Source organism: Physeter macrocephalus, chromosome 6, assembly GCF_002837175.3.
Source record: "Physeter macrocephalus isolate SW-GA chromosome 6, ASM283717v5, whole genome shotgun sequence".
Taxonomy (NCBI): Eukaryota; Metazoa; Chordata; class Mammalia; order Artiodactyla; family Physeteridae; genus Physeter; species Physeter macrocephalus.
This window is the reverse complement of record NC_041219.1, coordinates 86,686,498-86,705,899: the sequence shown is the minus strand read 5'-3', so window position 1 is coordinate 86,705,899 and position 19,402 is coordinate 86,686,498. Positions and strand designations below refer to the sequence as shown.

The 19,402-nt window shown below is 43.1% G+C and overlaps 1 protein-coding gene across 1 annotated transcript; it reads left to right on the top strand.

Annotated features, from left to right (window-relative positions):
* The first annotated feature begins 5,646 nt into the window (after positions 1 to 5,646).
* On the top strand, positions 5,647 to 6,263 carry LOC102989900 (coiled-coil-helix-coiled-coil-helix domain-containing protein 2-like). Its single transcript, XM_055085159.1, has one exon. The coding sequence runs from the start codon at positions 5,660 to 5,662 to the stop codon at positions 6,137 to 6,139; it is 480 nt and encodes a 159-aa protein (XP_054941134.1). The 5' UTR covers positions 5,647 to 5,659; the 3' UTR covers positions 6,140 to 6,263.
* Positions 6,264 to 19,402: the final 13,139 nt, after the last annotated feature.

Sequence of the window (19,402 nt, the reverse complement as noted above, 5' to 3'; positions counted from 1 at the left end):
CCCCTGCATCGGCAGGCGGACTCTCAACCACTGCGCCACCAGGGAAGCCCTATTTATTTATTTTTTAAAAAATTTATTTTATTTGTTGCTACGCACTGGCTTTTCTTTGATTGTGGCGAGTGGGGGCTACTCTTTTTGAGGTGCGCGGGCTTCTCTTATTGTGGAGCACGGGCTCTTGGCATGTGGGCTTCAGTAGTTGTAGCACGCGGGCTCAGTAGTTGTGGCTCACAGGCTTAGTTGCTCCGCGGCATGTGGGATCTTCCTGGACCAGGGATCAAACCCGTGTCCCCTGCATTGGCAGGAGGATTCTTAACCACTGCACCACCAGGGAAGCCCCGCCTACTGCTCTTTAAAACATTGTATGAAGGCTTGTCTGAGGTCCCAAGTATATTATAAATGATCCAGTGCTAAAGAAACATTGAAACTTGATGGCTCTGTTCTCTCTCTTGGAATCTGTCAATTTTATGTACATGATAGGCATATTTATTGATTGATAAAGCATTGGAGGAGAAGCCTGAAATAGGACTGGCTTCTTGGGTCTCCAAGAGGCAGTTTGCTGCTATCACAAAACATGTTTGCAACTCTGATTTCTAAGGCACTTGGAGTCTTCAACTGTTCTGCTTAGCCCACACCCCTCCATACACTTTGGTTAATACCCCAACACCAGGAGCCCAGACAACACTTATCCATGCATGACACCTTTTTATTGATTGTATGTGGCAAGTGTTTATTTCTAAGTTGTCTTCTCTTGCCCTCCAGGAGCTCTTGGGCAGCTTCTCTCTGTTACCAATTGACATGTGATATATGCTTCCAGAAGGCAGACTCATTTTAACTTTAGTTTAAACAAAATCATGTGGAAAGGTTAACTTCCTTTAAAAAGTATATTCCAAATTAATAAAAATTATTTTTGGATTCTATTCTATTCTGTTTGTCCTTTTGCCCCCACTCTTATTATCACAGAAATCACAAGGCAGACTGGAGAACAGAAAGAACCCGTGGAAGTCCAGAGGTTAGGAGTCCGTGCTTCCACTGCAGGGGGCTTGTCTAAAGAAAAAAAGGAAGAAAGAAAGAGGGAGAGAGAGAAAGAGAAAGGGGAAAAGGATAGAGAGTGTCTCCTAAAAAGCATGGTGGTGAAGTTTCTTTGCTGTAGATTATGATGCATGAGCTGGGTGGGTCTTGGTGGAGAAGTCATATTGATCTATATTTGGATAAGACCTCAGGACTCTGAGGCATGATACAACTTTCATATGACAGATGATCTGGTGTCTTTCCTAAAACAAAACAAAACAAAACAAATTAACTTTCTAAAGGAGATGGTGGGGGTGTGGAGCAGCAACCTACGGCTGTAAGAGGAACCAAGCGAACTCTGGTGAGAGAGGACAGAAAGAGAGATGGTCATGTACTTATATGGGGCGACAGAAGGATACCTTTAAAGATATGAAGGAAGATAGCCAGAGAGATAGTTGGTGTTTCCTAAGCCACCTTGTGTGCAATGCGTTATTGTGGGTGTTGGGAGGAAGTCCACTGAAGAAGGGGCCCTTGGACTCTGGCTGCTCACAACTGCTAGTCTAAAGGTAGAGACAGGATATAGTGATACATGGGATCACTGGATGGATTTCTAGATTCTATGTTTACAAGGAAAGGAAGGTTTGGGGAGGGGCAAACAGAACTAAAGCTATTTAGCAAGGCTTCTTGGGAAAAAACGAGTGTGGATTAGCGCTCACTGAGACAAAGGCCATCCTGTATTACAGTTGTAGATTGGGAAATAAGGTGGATAGGCAGACAGATTTCCTTTTACTGTTTTCTCCTGAGGTCTTTATTTAGAAATTCTGGGTTGATAGGATGCAGGGTTGAGAAAAGGGGAGTAGAGAATCATAGGGGGAAGAAGAGAAGGAACTGACTTTCACTTTTGACGTCAACATAGCACATCATTTTCTAATCCTTTAATTTCACACCCTTTTTGGCTTTTTGCAGCTCTCTTTCTGAATCCTGTTTGGAAAATCTAATTCTGATTCTTTCTAGTAGCCCATCTAGTTACTGAAGCGCTCTATAAGCAGAGGCTTCTGCTTCTGCTTTTGGTTTTGTTGGTGATCTTGTTTGGTGTGATAGAAAGGTTAAGAATTTCCAAAACTGGGTTTTGACTGAAATTAAAACTGCGAATGTGTCAGATCATGAATGAGGAATGTTGGATTTAACATCAGAGGCTCTGGCTCTCTGATTGTTTACCCAAATAATGGTGTAATGATACTAGTGTAGTATCTGCATATAGTACAGACTCCATGAATACTGAGGGAAAGAAGCAAAAATGTTCTGGTCTACATTGACATGCATTTTGGTCTACATTTGGGTGGGTGGATTTTGTCAACACCATATTGGTGTAAATTTGGTCTGGAGTGTTTTGGTCTATATCAGGATGGGTTTGCACTCACTTGGAATTCGGCCTCTGTCAGACTGGGAAGGCATTTGAGAGGTGTAGTGCTGGCGGTTGTAGGGTAGGTAGTTTAGTTGGATGAGGTAGCCATTTGGGGGCTGCCACAGCTTTCAAGTTCAAGTCTTGGTGGCAGTTGACAATATTTACTTGCAGAATTATGGTTTCTAGCCTCAGTGAGAGAACATGAAGCAGCTTCTACCCTAAGGAGTTTTTATTTTAGAAAGGGAGACAAAGTATTCTCCCAAGTAACATTCAAACAGAATGCAGTACAAAGTAAAATCATAGGTGGAGGGAAGATGCCTTGTAAGCGATCCGTTTGGTGAGGTCGTTTTTTTGGAAGACTCCTGGGATATAAGTTTGCATATTTATTTTCTTTGGTATGGGCTGAATTTGGTTACTTCAGCTTTCTTTCCGACCCTTCAGGGAAGCTTTCTGAGCTTTTCTTTTCTCTCCCCAGGGGAGAAGTAAAAGACTTATTGCACTAAAATGGTTTCTTTCTGACAGACTCTTTTACTTTTCTGCACAGACCAGGACTGAGAATTTTTATTATTATTGTATTTTAGTATCGAGATCTGTATTTGTATCTGTAGCAAATATTTCGCTGGATCTGTGTAGTTGGGCAAACTGGATTTACTGGTTCAAAGTGTGGTAGGGCTTGTTTTGTTTTGTGTTTTTGGTGGGGGGGATGGGAGGAAGCCCTCAGTAAGGCTGGATTTATTGAATCATAACCCAAGCATCACACTGTCATGAAGACATAGCTTGAACTGATGTTTCCCTGGGAAACACTTAGACAAAATGCCAAGATGGAGCAATTCCCCCCTCTTCCATGCAGCCTTCTCAGACTTCCCATGGTGCACAGAAGATGCTCTCTAACCTTGCCAGCACTGGAAAATGAAGCCCACTACTCTTTTCTTCTATCAACTGTGAAGTCATCTGGGATCTTGACATGCCCTTACCTCTGATGTAAATATCATACTGTTCATTTCTGATTTAGGGATAGTCTTTCCGGTTCCTGCTTTATGTATCTTTTACTTTTTTGGGGAGGTGGGGAAGAATTCATGAAATGCCCCTAATTGTAAGTGCCCAGAGAGGGGAATTCTCTGTTTGTCACCATTGTCTTGCACTGCATATAAACGAGTGTGTGGTGATTTGGAGGTGATGGTGGTGATGTTAATGATTTAGGGGGAAGAAGACATTGGTTTTGCTTGAATTCTTTTGCACAAAGAATCATTTTGGTGTCTGAATTTTCTAATTTGGAATTTGTCTTTGTATGCATTTACATTTAGTTGACATCTGATTTTTAGTAGTTTGAATACAGTCTTTCTCACATGGAAACTTTTTGTGGTTTCCACGAGAAACCCAAACCCACATAGGGATTGCCCAGTTTCTCACTTTAGACCCAACCCAAACGAAACAGAATCTATCTGTGTACTAATCTACAGACAGCATGGGATAAATGATAGCACATTCAGAAAATTCTCTTCTCTGGGAGCTTAGAACATAAGGACATTTCGTGCATATCTCCCTATCTTCCCGAAACAAGTAAAATCCTATTCTAAACAACATCCAACCACTTGACTATTGGACCACTTCTCCCTTCTGTAGTGTAATCTTAAGCTTAGTTATTGCAGTTTGAGTATCATATCATGTTGCCTAATGGCAAAGCATTAGATGATTTATTTTCCAAATTAAGTAAAGCAATGAAAGTAATAAAACTCCGTTGTCTGTTCAGTCATGGGACATCAAGGGGATGACACTGGGGCAAATGATCAATGTCACAGATAATATGCTTTGTCTCAGACAATTTTGGTTATTCCCTTTGTACTTTCACTTTGTTATGGGAACTTGTATTTCCCTGGCTGTGGCCGGTTGACTCTTTGTACCTCAGGCTTCAGTGGGAAGGAGTGGTCAGCTGAAAGCTTCCTCAGGTTGAAGCTGCACTCCTCCACTCCTTGTCACCATCCACTACTCCTGTTCTTTTCCCCAAATGGGCATTCTCCCAGGGCCAAGTTCTAGGCCAGTGAGTTTACCACTGGACACTAAGGAGGGGAGAGCAGGGGGCAAGGAGAGCATACTGGAGAGATCAGATATCTGTAGGTGTGGCTGGAGAAGCTTCCCAAAGGAGGGTCATGCTGAAAAAGATTTGGAAAGAGAGTGTTCTAGGCAGAGAGGGACAGTCTGTGTGAGGGCTGAGGTGAATGACAGCAAGATGTTCACGTGTGGGGAAAGATTTGTCCTGTTCCAGCAGAGAGCCACAGAAAAGGTTAATAGTAGGGGTACGAGGTAGAAGAACAGTGAAAAGAAAGTCCTGGAAATACAGTTTTAGAAGTTCGGATTTAACAGAGAGCTGGAAACTGCAGGTCTGGTTGGGAGAAAGTGTGTGTGTGTGTGTGTGTGTGTGTGTGTGTGTGTGTGTGTGTCTTTTTAAGACTTGAGGAACGTGTCATTTTCTAGAAGGAGGGTAGAGGGCACTCACACTTCAGTTATCTACTGCAATGCAGCAGTCAGGGTGAATGTGATTTAGGGCTGTAGCCTGGTTCAAGGAAGGACAGCACTCTCTGATGGCTGCTGAGTGAATCAGAGTGGGGTCTGAGAGCATCTCATTGTCTAGAGTTACCAATTTTATGGACCAGGAGGGTGGACCAGAGAGTATGGCTGCAGGCTGGCCCTGGATATACAGTATTTGCAAGCTGTAGGAACCTACTAGATAGAAGTCTAGTGGGGACAAGGTGCTGAGTGTTTAAGTGACTTCATGTCAGCTGAATTGAATTGAGGGCTAGGAGAGTGATTCCCAAATATCTGAAACCAATGATTTCAGTTGAAATTCCTTAGGTTTAATCTACATTTTAATGCAATTTCCCTGAATAAAATCAGGATCCTTAGAAGCTGCTTTGCCAATGCCCCATCTTTGGACACATCTGGAGCTTTCTTCCTTTTGAAATGAAAATGGAAAGGCAATCCTTTATCTTCTCTGTTGATCTTCCTATACTCACAGCGTTTTCAGAATATCCATTATTTCTTATCTGGAGTCCATATTCCATAATAACCTTTACAAGATAACGAGGAGATCCCAAATAAAGACTAAGAGGTCTGTGTTGATACCTGATGTCCATTGGTCTTTGTGCTTATTTCCATGGATGATTAATAAATATTAAGAATGTTCTAAGAAGCAGCCAGGGTCTCCTCCGAGTCTCTCACTTGTAGACCCCGCTTCGCCACGCATTTAAGATGCCTCGTGGAAGCCGAAGCCGCACTTCCCGCGTAGCCCCTCCGGCCAGCCGGGCGCCTCAGATGAGAACTGCGCCCAGGCCAGCGCCCGCCGCTCAGCCACCAGCAGCGGCTCCACCATCTGCTCTTGGCTCCCCTGCTGTTCTTCCCCGGCAGCCAGGTCTGATGGCCCAGATGGCAACCACTGCAGCCGGCATGGCTGTGGGTTCTGCCATCGGCCACACTCGGGGTCATGCCATCACTGGTGGCTTCAGTGGAGGAAGTAATGCTGAGCCCTCAAGGCCTGACATCACTTACCAGGAGCCTCAGGGAACCCAGCTGGCACAGCAGCAGCAGAATGGCCCATGCTTTTTTGAGGTGAAACAGTTTTTGGAGTGTGCCCAGAACCAGGGTGACCTTAAGCTTTGTGAAGGTTTCAGTGAGGTGCTGAAACAGTGCAGATTGGCGAACGGGTTAGCTTCATCAAGAAGTTCCAGTTGAAGGCACGAAAAATCATCTCTCATGACCACGTTGATTTAGCATTAAAAATATAATTGATAGTGAAGATATAAAGTGTGAAGCCACCAGTTAAACTGCTCCTCAATCATTAATAGCTTTTGTGCTTCAGGATTGCAGTGGAAGAGGGTATTCTCACCATATAGAAGCTCACTGAGATGATATTGCGTTTGGGGCTAGGCGGATGTTTGTGTGGCCTCTTAAACATGCTTTTGTTTGTGAATTAATTAGAATAAAGTGATTTTATTTCAAAACAAAAAAGAAGACTGTTCTAGGTGTTATGAGCTCAGAGCTGGTCACAGACGGGTTACAATGGGAACACTAATGCCCATTAAAAAACAATTAATTAAATTAATTAATTAATTTTTGGCTGCGTTGGGTCTTCGTTGCTGTGCGCAGGCTTTCTCTAGTTGTGGCGAGCAGGGGTTACTCTTCGTTGTGGTGCACGGGCTTCTCATTGCGGTGGCTTCTCTTGCGGAGCACGGGCTCTAGGTGCGTGGGCTTCAGTAGTTGTGTGCGCAGGCTCAGTAGTTGTGGTGCATGGGCTTAGTTAGTCTGTGGCATGTGGGATCTTCCCGGACCAGGGCTCAAACCTGTGTCCCCTGCATTGGCAGGCGGATTCCTAACCACTGCGCCAGCCGGGAAGTCCTAATGCCCATTTTTTATATTCTACTAAGTCCGGTCTCTGGTTGTCAACAACAATCTAACCACACTGATCGACCAGATGTAGCTGAATTCCTTTCTCCCAGAATCATCATGAATTTTTAGCTCTGGAATGGGGTTAATCATGTTTTAGAGTGACTGACACACTGACATTTTTCTGGTACTGGGTTCTTCTGGAGGAGATTGCTGTTCTCTGGCAACCATTCCCCGTCTGCTCCTGATTGGCAGCCAAGTCTGGGGAGCAAATGGCCAAGTGAATTAGCAAGCTTAAAAGATGCTTTGTTAAACTATCCTCATTAAACTGGCACCGTCTGCCTTCCCACTCTCCTTTGTCCCAGTTGGGGCTGTCCTTTGTGACAGATGTTTCCTAACAGTGTGTGCTGGCAACATCTGGAAGCCTTGGGTGATGGATGAGGTTTGGGAAGGCCAAATCTGGAGGTATTTAGATTGTCAGGGAAATTTCAACCATCTTCCTGCCACTGGGCTCCCATTTAAAAGAGTGTTTGCTCCCCCACCCCCATTTTCCTTTAGCCAAGGAGAATCAAGATTTCATTTCCTTCTCTAGCACTTTCTAACCTGAACTGAATATGGTTTTATTCTTCTCAAGAATGACGTAGTGAATAGAAAAGATTTGGAATAGCGTGAGGAAAGGAGTCTCAGAAGGGTGACATATAGACATCTAGATATATTAGCCTATATTTCCATTAAAAGCCAAGCAAAAGGAGATGGGTTAAAGTTGTGGGTAAGAGTTATAATTAGATGTAAAATTATATCTGGGAACTATTGGAATGGCCACAGGGATGCTTTGGAATCTCCTTTCTTAACATCTAAAAGGAAAATCTGGAGACATTTTGGCCCTAAATTGGATTAGGATTTTAGCAGGACATGGTTTAGATGGAGCCTTCAGATTTAATGATCCAACTACTTCTGGCCCAGGTCCATCAGCATCTGTTAGGGAAGAAAGGGAAGTCATTGACAGGGGCTGACTTGGACACTACGATAAGAATTGGCTCAAATTCTCCATTAATAGCCATTAATTTTAATGTTTGTGGAAGCAGAGTGCTGCAGTAGAAAGAACATGGGCTTTGAAGTCACAAAGAACCAAGTTCAAATTCCAACTCTTCTTTTTATTGGCTATATGATCTTGGGAAAGTTATTTAATCTCTCAGTCTGTAAAGTGGAATAATCATACTTATTTCATTGGGTTGTTATGGAGTTAAATGAAATAACGTACGTGCATTACCTGCAGCTCAACAAAATTCTGGTTCTCTTTCACCTCCCTCTCCAGGTTTCTGTAATTCTTACACATACACCTGCTATCCCTCTTTTCCAGATACCATTTTTCTCTACCTCCAGCCTCAGCAAATCTTCCCCAATGCCTCACAGAGTTCAAGTCTAGGGCCCTGATTTATTAATTTGTGTTAGTCCCACAAAATGACAATAACAGTATGTAGTTTTTATAACCATACCAAGACGAGCCAAGGTTGTGGTTTCTTTCCAGGCATTTTTACTTGCTGACAATTTTGGTTGTAAATCAAAGGCAAAGGAGTTCTATCTTCCTACCCACCCCTCTGATCTAAAGTTCCTGATTTGGGGCTAGATTGTTCTGGGTGAGATTCTTTCAAACCAAAGTGATGGCCAGCTTGTTTATAAAGGTCATTCAGGGAAGGAGACTTCATAACCTTTACTACTGGGACATTCTTGATTTCCTCCCAACTCTTTAGTTTGAAAAATATCAAATGTACAGAAAAGTTTCAAGAATAGTATAATTAACACCCTCTTATCTTTAGCCACAATTGACCAATTGTTCATATTTTGCTACACTTGCATGCTCTCTCTCATATATACATACATATATATGAAATACACTCTATATTCAAATGTTGCTAATTGTCCAATAATGTTTTTTCTTGTAAAATGTTTTTCCCCAATCCAGGTCCAATCCAGGGTTATGCATTGCTTTTCATTGTCATGTCTCTTTATTCTCCTTTAATCTGGAATAGTTCTTCAGCCCGTCATTTCTGACATTGACAGTTTTGAAGATTATAGGTCAGTTGTTCTGTAGAAAGTCAACTTTCTGTAGAAAGTTGTTTTGTAGACTGATTGTTTTCATCGTTAGATTCAGGTTACGCATTTTGGGCAGGATATTATACAAGAACATTCTTTTTAAAATTTTATTGAAGTATAGTTGATTTACAGTGTTGTGTTAGTTTCTGCTGTACAGCACAGTGATTCAGTTATACATACATATACATTCTTTTTCATATTCATTTCCATTATGGTTTATCACAGGATATTGAATATAGTTCCCTGTGCTATACAGTAGGACCTTGTTGTTTATCCATCCTATATATAATAGTTGCATCTGCTAATCCCAAACTCCCACTCCATCCCTCCCCCAGCCCCCCTCCCCCTTGGCCACCACAAGTCTGTTAGAGAAACATTCTTAAAGACAGTGAGTACCATGTAGGCAAGGAACATCTTTTTCCTCCCTGCTGTGTCCATCATACCAAGCACAATGACTGGCGATTAGAAGGTCTTAATAGTTACTGAATGAATGAATAAGTGACCTAAAACTTTCACTGCCCTTTAGGTCCATTATTTTTCTACCTGAGGACAGGGGGAAGAGCAGCCTTCTCCTCTATCCTAGTCCCACTTTTATTATAAATGTTTGGGGGCTTAAAAAAGGTAACCCAAGACCTCTGTGATGAGACCACAGAGAAGGGAAGTGAGCTGGGTACTGTGACGTGAGGCGAGCTGCGGCTTCTCTACCCCGGGTTGGGGGTCGGCGATCACACTGTGTTCAGAGAAGAGGATGAATAAGTTGGCTTCCGATGGAAAGAAAAACACACAAAACCTAGGAGTCCATGGCCTGCATTCTTGTGGAGAGAAATTAGTTATTTAGGTTTCCAGATTTTACCATACTTCCCTCCCCATTTGAATCCTAAGAATGCCATAGTGAAAATTGATTTCTGTCCCTCCTCCTTTCCCAGAGGGGACAACCCCATAATTCTCTCCTTCTCTACCTTCCACCACCCCCCACCCCCCCCGCCCCAGCACAAGTGTGTATTTTCTAACATTTATAAACGGTGGTTGGGCGGCCATTCTCTCCAAGTTATTTATTGTTGAGAAAATCTATAACTCCTTGGACTTCTCATTTTGATGTAGAAGCTTTCATCCCTGTCGCCTGGGGGAAGCGAGGTTATGAGAGGTACTCTTTGCCTCTCGAAAATGTGTTTTCAGCCTTCCCTTTGGGGCCCTTTCTCTCCCTAGCTCTTATCATCCCAGACATTTCTGACAATCCTTCCTGAGGCATCTGGGGCTTGGGACTGAATTCATCCATTTAATTCTGAAAGGCTTGTGAGTGCCTGATTCACATTGTTCCTGCCCCTTTTCTGAGAATCCACCTACCCCTGTCTTTGCAGCCCTCAGTTTTACCAGTTTCCAGAAAAAGCACCCTTTCTCTCCATGTCAGCACTTGATTATCCACAATCATGGAGGGGTTAATCTAAAGGAGTGAATGACACCAAGATGACTTTTGTTTGATTTTTAAGAGATGGAATCCTGGCTAAAGATAATCCATAAAGGGAACAACTTTGATGAGAGCGATCCATCATGTTAATCTCCCATGAAGGATGTATGGCATCTCTTCTTTTGTACCTAGAGAGAGAGGCAGCTGGGAGAATCTCAGCTTGTGCAACCCTCATTGTGTTGTCAGAAACACCGGACATCTAACTTCTCTCCATGCCTCGTTTTCAAACTCTGGAGGACTATTCTTTAGTCTGAGAACCAAATACTTAGTTCAAAGCCAACATACAAAACTATCACTTTATCTAGGGTTCCCATCACACCCAGAGTAAAAGCCACAATCTTCACAGTGACTCTCAGGCCCTACTGAGCCTGAGAAGGCTCTGGCCTCCTGCTTTCTCTCTGACCTCATCCCCTGCTGCTTCCCCCTCACCCACTCTGCACCAGCCCCATGGGCCTCCTTGTTACTCCTCAAAAATGGGCAGTACTGCCTCACACCCATTGGGATGGATGGCTGTTATTAAAAAAAACAGAAAATAACCAGTGTTGGTGAGGATGTGGAGAAATTGGAACCCTTGTGCTGCTCTGATGATGAAAATGTGAAATGGGACAGCCACTGTGGAAGAATGGCATGATGATTTCTCAAAAAATTAAACATACAATTACCATATGATCCAGCATTCCCACTTTTGGGTATGTATTCAAAAGAACTGAAAGCAGGGACTCAAGAAGCTATTTGTACACCCATGGTCATAGCAGCACTATTCATGACAGTCAAAAGGTGAAACAACCCAAATGCCCTTCAATGGATAAACGGATAAACAAAAAAATGTGGTATATACATACAGTGGAATATTATTCGGCCTTAAAAAGGAAAGATATTCTGGTACATGCTACAACATGGATGAACCCTGAAGATGTTATGCTAAGTGAAATAAGCTGATCACAAAAGGACAATATTGGATGATTCCTCTTGTATGAGGTCCCTAGAGGGATCAAATTCATAGAGACAGAAAATAGAATGGTGGTTGCCAGGGGCTGGGGGGAGGAAGGGACGGGAAATTACTGTTTAATGGACAGAATTTCAGTTGAGGAAGATGAAAAAGTTCTGGAGATGGATGGTGGTAATGGTTGCACAACAGTGTGAATGGACTTAATGCCACAGAACTGTGCACTTAAAAATGGCTCAAATGGTAAATTTTATCTTATGTATATTATACCGTAATAAAAAAATTCATTTAAAAAATGGCCAAGGTCTTTGTACTTGCTTTTCTCTGAGATCTGCATCGTGGCTTCTTCTCTCACCTGCTTCTGATCTTTGGTGAAATGTCGTCTTCTCAGTGAGGCCTTCTTGGACCACCCATTTTAACATTGCAACTCCCACCCTAACCTTTTCTTGCTTTACTTTTCTCTGCAGCACTGATCGCAATCCAACACAATATGTATTCTTTTTACTTATTTGTTTACTGTCTGCTTCCTCCTGCAGGAATGTAAACAACTTGATTGGAGGGATTTTGTGTTTTTTTCTTTGCTGTATCCTCAGTGCTAAATAGTTGGGGGCCACTAAGTATTTGTTGAATGAATGAATGACCACGACTAGAGACAGAGAAGGCACAAACAGAAAAGAAATGGGAAGATTCCGTTTTTCATTTACCTTGATTAACTAATTTCTTCTAACCTTGGATATGAGATTTGGATCAGTTTTCGTGGTGGCTTTTGCTCTATTTACCTTCTCATGTGTATTGTCAACTGTTCCCAATTGGAAGTGTTGGTCTACTACATACACCACACTGATGATTATTTAAACCTTTCATCTTGAACTCGAAGCCTGTGCTCTTGGATTCCTGACTGCCCCTACCAGAGTTGCAAGGGTGCTTGAGTTAGGACTTTGGAAACTCTGGGGAAGCTCAGATACCCAGAAAGTTTGCACTTGTTTGTTTGGGAGACACTGGTTTGATTGGTTCTGGGAGCTTTCATTCTCTGGAAATTTTAAGGAGGATGAGAAAACTCATAGAGTTTGGGGTCAGAAAAGGAGCTGTACTTGCATACAGAGGATTGATATAATCTCTGGAAATGTGACATTTAAAGTCCACTTCTCTGAAACGCTGAGACCTAAAAATAATTAATAGCCTCATTAGCCTTCCTCTCGCAAGTCTTTATCAAACTTCTAGCAAAGCAACTTGGATCCGAACTATATTTGAAGCTATTCAGCAGGAGCCATGAGGCCAAACTTCTTGATTGGCAGGTTTCTTAACACCCAACCAAGGGAACCAGTGGAACTTACTGCCTTGGACAAATGTTTTGAAAAGGAAAGGCCCAGAGGGAGGGCAGTGCCCTTCTTAGAGACAGAGGAGTGAACACAATGACCTCCAGGGTGAAGGAAAGTGGGTGGGGTTGGCTGGGAAAGCAGGACAGCCTGCAATTTAGTGTGTGGATTGTTGGATTTGACATGGGTTTTCTTGGCTACTTGGGATGGAACTTTTGTTTTGGAGTTTGGAATGAGCTCAGAGCTGAGAGAAACACAGGGAGGAGGAGGGAGGGAAGGAGGAAGCAGAGGGCATTATGGAATTCACACAAGCTGGCTTCCTGTTCCCTGGCCTCTCTCATCATTTCTTTAAGCACCTCCCTTGCGTGAAGCATCTCCTCTGGGAGAGACTGTTTCCTAATTAAACTGAGATTCACAGGCCCAGGGCCCTCATTAGGAAATGTCCTTAGGAAATGCTCTTGAAATAGATGACTGTGCATGTTTTAGACTCTTGTTTCCACCTCTCTCTGGTCCTTTCTCTCTTAAAATATTTTTTTTCCTACTTCTAGGAATCTTAAGATTTAGTAGTCAATCAATACATCTATATGTTCATTTCTCTGTCCTAAATGCCTCTTTTGGTTGCCTGGTACAATTATGAGCAGATCCATGCCCTGGGCAGAGAGGATTGAGGGGTGGGAGTGTGGAATTCAGAAGGAGGAGGTACATGGATTCTGACCCTGCCCTCCGGGAGCTTTTAGACTATAGAGGAGTTTAAGGGACACACCAAGGGCACCACCAGACGGAAAGGGAATATTTATTTCAGCTGAGAATCAGGGCCAGCTATAAGTGCTGGTGGGATGGGGAGGAATGTTGGAGATTGGGAGATGGTTTAAGAAGGGCTTTCTAGGAGTGGGGGGGAGGGTAGTAGAATAGGATAAAGCAGAGCTATAGGGTCAAGACTGACAGAGAGGAGTGAGGAGGGCATTGCTGGCAGGACAAGAACTCATACAGAACAAAGGCTTATTGCATGGAGGGTAAGTCAAGATGTGAGGAGCTGAGTTAGGAATGAGGTGATGGGCCTGAGGCTAGGGAGGAGGTAGAATTAGGGAAGGACTCTGACAGCTGGGTTGAAGAGTCTGGACTGAATTCCAGATTATTGGAATATTTGGAATAATTGGACTATTTACAGATTATTGCACAGGGAAAGGGCGTTTCTGAACATTGCATTTGAGGAAGATGTTTCTGTTTATTGTTATAGGCTGGGTTGAAGGTAGACTTTCTCAGGATTCCCCATCAGGTGTTTGGTTTTTCTTCTGTAAAGTTTGTTGTCTATTTGGTTGTTCTGCCTGCTTCTGTTTGAGTGATAAAATATGATTGTTTAATTCCCATTTTTTTACTGAAGTATAGTTGCTGTATTATATTATGTAAGTTACAGGTGTACAATATAGTGATTCACAATTTTTAAAGGTTATACTCCATTTACAGTTATTATAAAATATTGGCTATATTCCCTGTGTTGTACAATATATCCTTGTAGCTTATTTTATACATAATATTTTGTAATTCCCATTTGTTTTGTTCTTCAGTTTGTTTTCCTGGTATCTTCTTTTTTTTTTTTTTTTTTTACATCACCCTATTTGTTAATTAATAAATAAATAAATAAATTAATTAAGGTTGCGCTGGGTCTTCATTGCAGCATGCAGCCTTCTCTAGTTGCGCGAGTGGGCTTCTCTGGTTTTGGTGCGTGGGCTCTAGAGCGCGCGGGGTCAGCAGTTGTGGTGCGCGGGCTTAGTTGCAGTATGTGGGGTATTAGTTCCCCAGCCAGGGATTGAACCCGGGCCCCCTGCATTGGGAGCGTGGAGTCTTAACCACTGGACCACCAGGGAAGTCCCTTTCCTGTTATCTTCATACTTCGTCTGTAGGTCCACTTTCACTCATCTTCAGTTAAAGAGGGAGGGGCCCAAGGACGGTCCTGTGTAACAAAGTTGAGGGAAACAGAAATTATCAAAATCTTGCCCATCTCTGACCCTGCCATTCAGAGGTTCCTCATCTGGAATCGTTGCTCAGCATCCACGGATGGACTTCAGAGGAGTGTGTGACATCTTTCTGAGCTGAGTGGCCTCAAAGGGGTCTGTGATTTCAAAAATTGTTAAGAACCATTGTTCTATTCCTTGTTGAGAGGTAGGTGCCTGAGCACAGTTTCCCAGAGAGAAATGGGGTATAAGCATCCTTAGTGCCAGTTACAGGAGCCTCCAAAGACAGTTGAAGGAGATGGAAGGAGGAAGAGGAACTGGGAGAAGGGAAAGGGGTGCCCAGGGAACTAGTAGGAGGGGTGCCCCATCTTCCCTTGTTCTTCACCTTCTTTCTAGCTGGTATTCCTTCTTTGTATACTCCACATCCTGACAACTACAGGATTCTGAGTCCTCTTCAGTTTAAATCAATCGAGTATCTGCCATTCATCAGGCTCTGCACCAGGTACTCTCACTACATCATCTCATTCAATTCCTTTCTTGACCCTCAAGGGCACAGAATTGAGTCAGTCACCTCCCCAGTTCATGGCACATTAGCATCATTGGTTTCTGTCAGGCCCCTTTCCAATTCATTCTGTTTTTCCTTTTCATCCCTCATCTCTATTCTCATTTTCCCTCCTTACTGGAGGCACCTGCTTTACTGTATTTAATAAATGCTCTTCCAATCCATGCTCTATTTGTTTATTTAGATATATTCATCCATTCTACAAATGTACAGTGCCAACTATGTGTCAGGCAGTTGTAGGTGCTGGGAATACAGCCGTGAACAAAACCATGCAAAATTCCTGCCTTCATCGAGCTTACATTCTAGTGGAGTGAGACAAATCATGAACAAACATATAGTAACTTAAATAGTGCTAAGTGCTATGGAAAAAAAGGGCAGGGGGATAAAGTGGGTTGTGGGTGGTTGGGAGTGGATTGAAGTTTTTTGTGGGGTGATTAAGAAAGGACTTACTAAAAAGGTGCTATTTCACCAAATGCAGGTAAGGTACCAACCATTTAGATACCTGGGTTAGGAGTGGTCCAGGTACAGGAGACAGCAAGTGCAAAGGCCCTGAGGTAGAGTCTTGCTTGGTATGTTAGGGGGCCAAAATGTTAGGAGGCTAGGGGCTAGAGCAAAATGAGTGAGAAGAGAGAGAAACAAGGCTGAGAGGTAGCTGGGTCAGTGGCAAGTCAGGTAGGACTTTTCAGGCCATTGGAAACACAGACATTAGCTTATACTCTGAATATAAAGAGAAACCAGTGGAAGGTTTTGAGCAGAGGAATGACATGTTCTGTATGTTTTTTAGCAGATATATGTGTATTCTTAAAAATATACAGTGTTATTTTTGCCTTTTTATTTTTTAATTTATTTAATTTATTTATTTAAAAATTTTATTTACTTATTTATTTTTGGCTGTGTTGGGTCTTTGTTGCTGCGTGCGGGCTTTCTCTAGTTGTGGCCTCTAGTTGCAGGGAGCGAGCGCTACTCTTCGTTGCGGTGCGTGGGCTTCTCATTGCTGTGGTTTCTCTTGTTGCAGAGCATGGGCTCTAGGCGCGCGGGCTTCAGTGGTTGTGGCTCGTGGGATCTAGAGCGCAGGCTCAGTAGTTGTGGCACACGGGCTTAGCTGCTCGGTGGCATGTGGGATCTTCCCGGAGCAGGGCTCGAACCCTTGTCCCCTGCACTGGCAGAAGGATTCTTAACCACTGCACCACCAGGGAAGTTCTGTTTTGGCTTCTTAAAATTTACATAAATGACATTGTGCTATATACCTCATCCTGCTTTTTACTTTTCCCCTTTAACATTGTTTCTAAAATCTCCCCATGCTGCTATGTGTAAATCTGTTTCATTATCTCTGTTTGCTGTGTAATATTCCATCGTGTCCATACAGCACATTTTACTTATATGTTCCTCTAGTAATAGATGCTTGGGTTGCTTCCAACTTCTTCCTACCGCAAGCAGTGCTGTGATGATTGTCCACATGTAGGCCTCTTATGGACCCAGGAGAGAGTTTCCTTGGGTGTATACCTCAGAGCGGGATTGGGTCACAGGGTGTGTGCCTACTTAATTCCACTAAGATTGTGCTTCAGGATGGCGGTCCCAGTTACACTCCCACAAACAGTGTGTGATAGTTTGTATCTTCTCATTTAATTCTCATGTGGATCCAATAAGGATTATTATTATTCCCATTTTATGGATAAGGAATCTGAGGCTTAAAGAGATTAAGCAAGTTATTCAAGTTTATATTCAAATAGAAGAGCCAGGGCCCACATCTGGAATTTTTGACATAATGTTCTTTGCTCTTACTACTATAGTACCCAGTATTGCCTCGTCTAGAAATAAGATGAGGCATCCATAGGCAAAGATACTACTATTATGATTATCATTATTATTATTATCACTATTCATGCTATCTTCCTCTTCTGGGCTAGTTGGACAGAAGACAAAATTCTTGAGGTTCAAGGAGCCACAAGAAGGGAACTGTGGCCTTTCTCTCAATCTCTGCCCATTTTAGAAACTGGGATGTTGAATGCAAGCTGTGCACAGTAGCCATAGGGAAGGAGGGCAGGATGGGAGAGTTGTTCACCTTGAGTTTTGGCATCAGATAATTTTTGTTCAAATCCTGGCTCCATCATTTACCGTCTCTGTGATTTGCACAGTTTTTTTAAAAATTTGTCTAAGCCTGTTTCCTAACATGTGAAATGAAGGCAATAACAAGACTTGTATTTTTTTTTTTTTTTTTTTTTTTTTTTTTGCGGTACACGGCCCTCTCACTGCTGGGCAGGGCACGAACCCGTGTCCCCTGCATCGGCAGGCGGACTTGCAACCACTGCGCCACCAGGGAAGCCCAAGACTTGAATCTTAGGAATGTGAGGAAGTAAAGGTAAAATTCTATTTTTTTTTTTTTTTTTTGTGCGGTACGTGGGCCTCTCACTGTTGTGGTCTCTCCCGTTGCGGAGCACAGGCTCCGGACGCGCAGGCTCAGCGGCCATGGCTCACGGGCCCAGCCGCTCCGCGGCATGGGGGATCTTCCAGGACCGGGGCACGAACACGTGTCCCCTGCATCGGCAGGCGGACTCTCAACCACTGCGCCACGAGGGAAGCCCCTAAAACTCTTAATATAGTGCACATAGTAAATGTTCGTAAATGTCAGCCATTGTTATTATTGTTGTTGTTGTTATTATTACATTTGAGCCTTGCATTTTTCAATGTGGTCTAACTCGGTGAGCCTAGGAACCCCTGAGGTGTTTAGCACCAATATGTATGAGGGTGTCTAATTCTAGTCCTTAGAGCTTCAAGACAAATTATATGGAATAAGACTGCTTTCATTTTCTCATGAGGGCTATCTGAGAAGCTCAAGTTTTAGAAGATGATTCTGAGGCTAGACATTTATAAAGACTAACTGATTTTCAAATTTTGGAGACTTTAGATCGGATTTTAATATTAAATATTAGGTAGATTATATTAAGTACATATTGTTTGCTAGGCACTGAGCTAAGTACTTTTCAAGCATTATTTCACTTAATCCTCACAATAACCCTAGGAGGTATTTACTTTTACTCCCATTTGACAGTTGTGGAAACTAAAGCACAGAGACATTTAAATAATTTGTCCAGAGTCACCCAGCTATGAGGCTGAGTTGAGATTTGAACTTAAGCGGTCTACCTGCAGAGCTTTTACTCTTAACTGTGTTGCCTTCCTGTGAAGGATGATTTTAGAACCTCTTCCTATTTAAATTTAGGACAGTTCCTTGTCAGTTGGGATGGTTTAGAGTAGTCATGGGTAGTAAGGGGCTAGTTTGAAAAGAATGTCCAGAGGGTGAGGATATAAAGTTTGAAAACGGTCCCCAGGTGTCTTCATTATGCTTCCTTCTGTCTCCCAAAGTGAGAACTTCTGCCTTAGGGGGTGTCCTACCTAGACTATAGGGGTTGAGCACAATATCTTCAGAAAAGTGGAGATTCTGTAATCGGGCGTGGGTCGTTGGTTCCCTGTAACCCACAGCAGCCTGATATTTCTAAAATGAGTATCCCCAAAGGCAAACAATTCTTTATCACCTATGTGTGGCTTATACATGCCATGAATTATCTGCGGTCAAGGTTTTATCACAGTTGGTTTTCCGTTCACACTTTTCATTTTGATTGCCTTCTACGAGGAATGTAATACCATTTATAATGTACTTGCGTCAGATTTACAAAGGTTGCTTGGCTACAAAGTATGTATCTCAAAGTCGAGTAAATAGGAATTCTGGATTACACGTTTTTTCAGGGTTTCTCTTCTCTGTATATTTGCTCAACAAATATTTATTAAGTGCTTAACTCACAGTCTAGTGGAGGACACAGATCGCTAAACTGGAATTTTGATACCTTATGATAAATAGTAAATGGGATAAGCACAGGTGCTGTGAGAGTGCGAAGGAAGGGCAACTTATTCCAGCCAAAGAGTCAGGGGAGGCTTCCTGGGGAAGCAGTTTCTGAGCTGGGAATTGACAGATAAGTAGAAGTTAGCTAAACGGAGGGGGCCAAGGAAGCTTTAGAGGCAAGGAAACAGGGTGAGCCTAGAAGTGGGCTGCCGGAGCGGCCACCGGAAGGGGCTGAGGCTAGAGGAATAAGCGTGGGTCAGACTGAGAAGAAAGGAAGCACCGTGCTACCGTGCTAAGAAGTTTGGGTGGCTTCCCTGGTGGCGCAGTGGTTACGCGTCCGCCTGACGATGCAGGGGAACCGGGTTCGTGCCCCGGTCCGGGAAGATCCCACATGCCGCGGAGCGGCTGGGCCCGTGAGCCATGGCCGCTGGGCCTGCACGTC

Excerpts from the sequence above, each read along its gene's own strand:
- LOC102989900 (XM_055085159.1), top strand. The coding sequence starts at position 5,660 with ATGCCTCGTGGAAGCCGAAGCCGCACTTCCCGCGTAGCCCCTCCGGCC.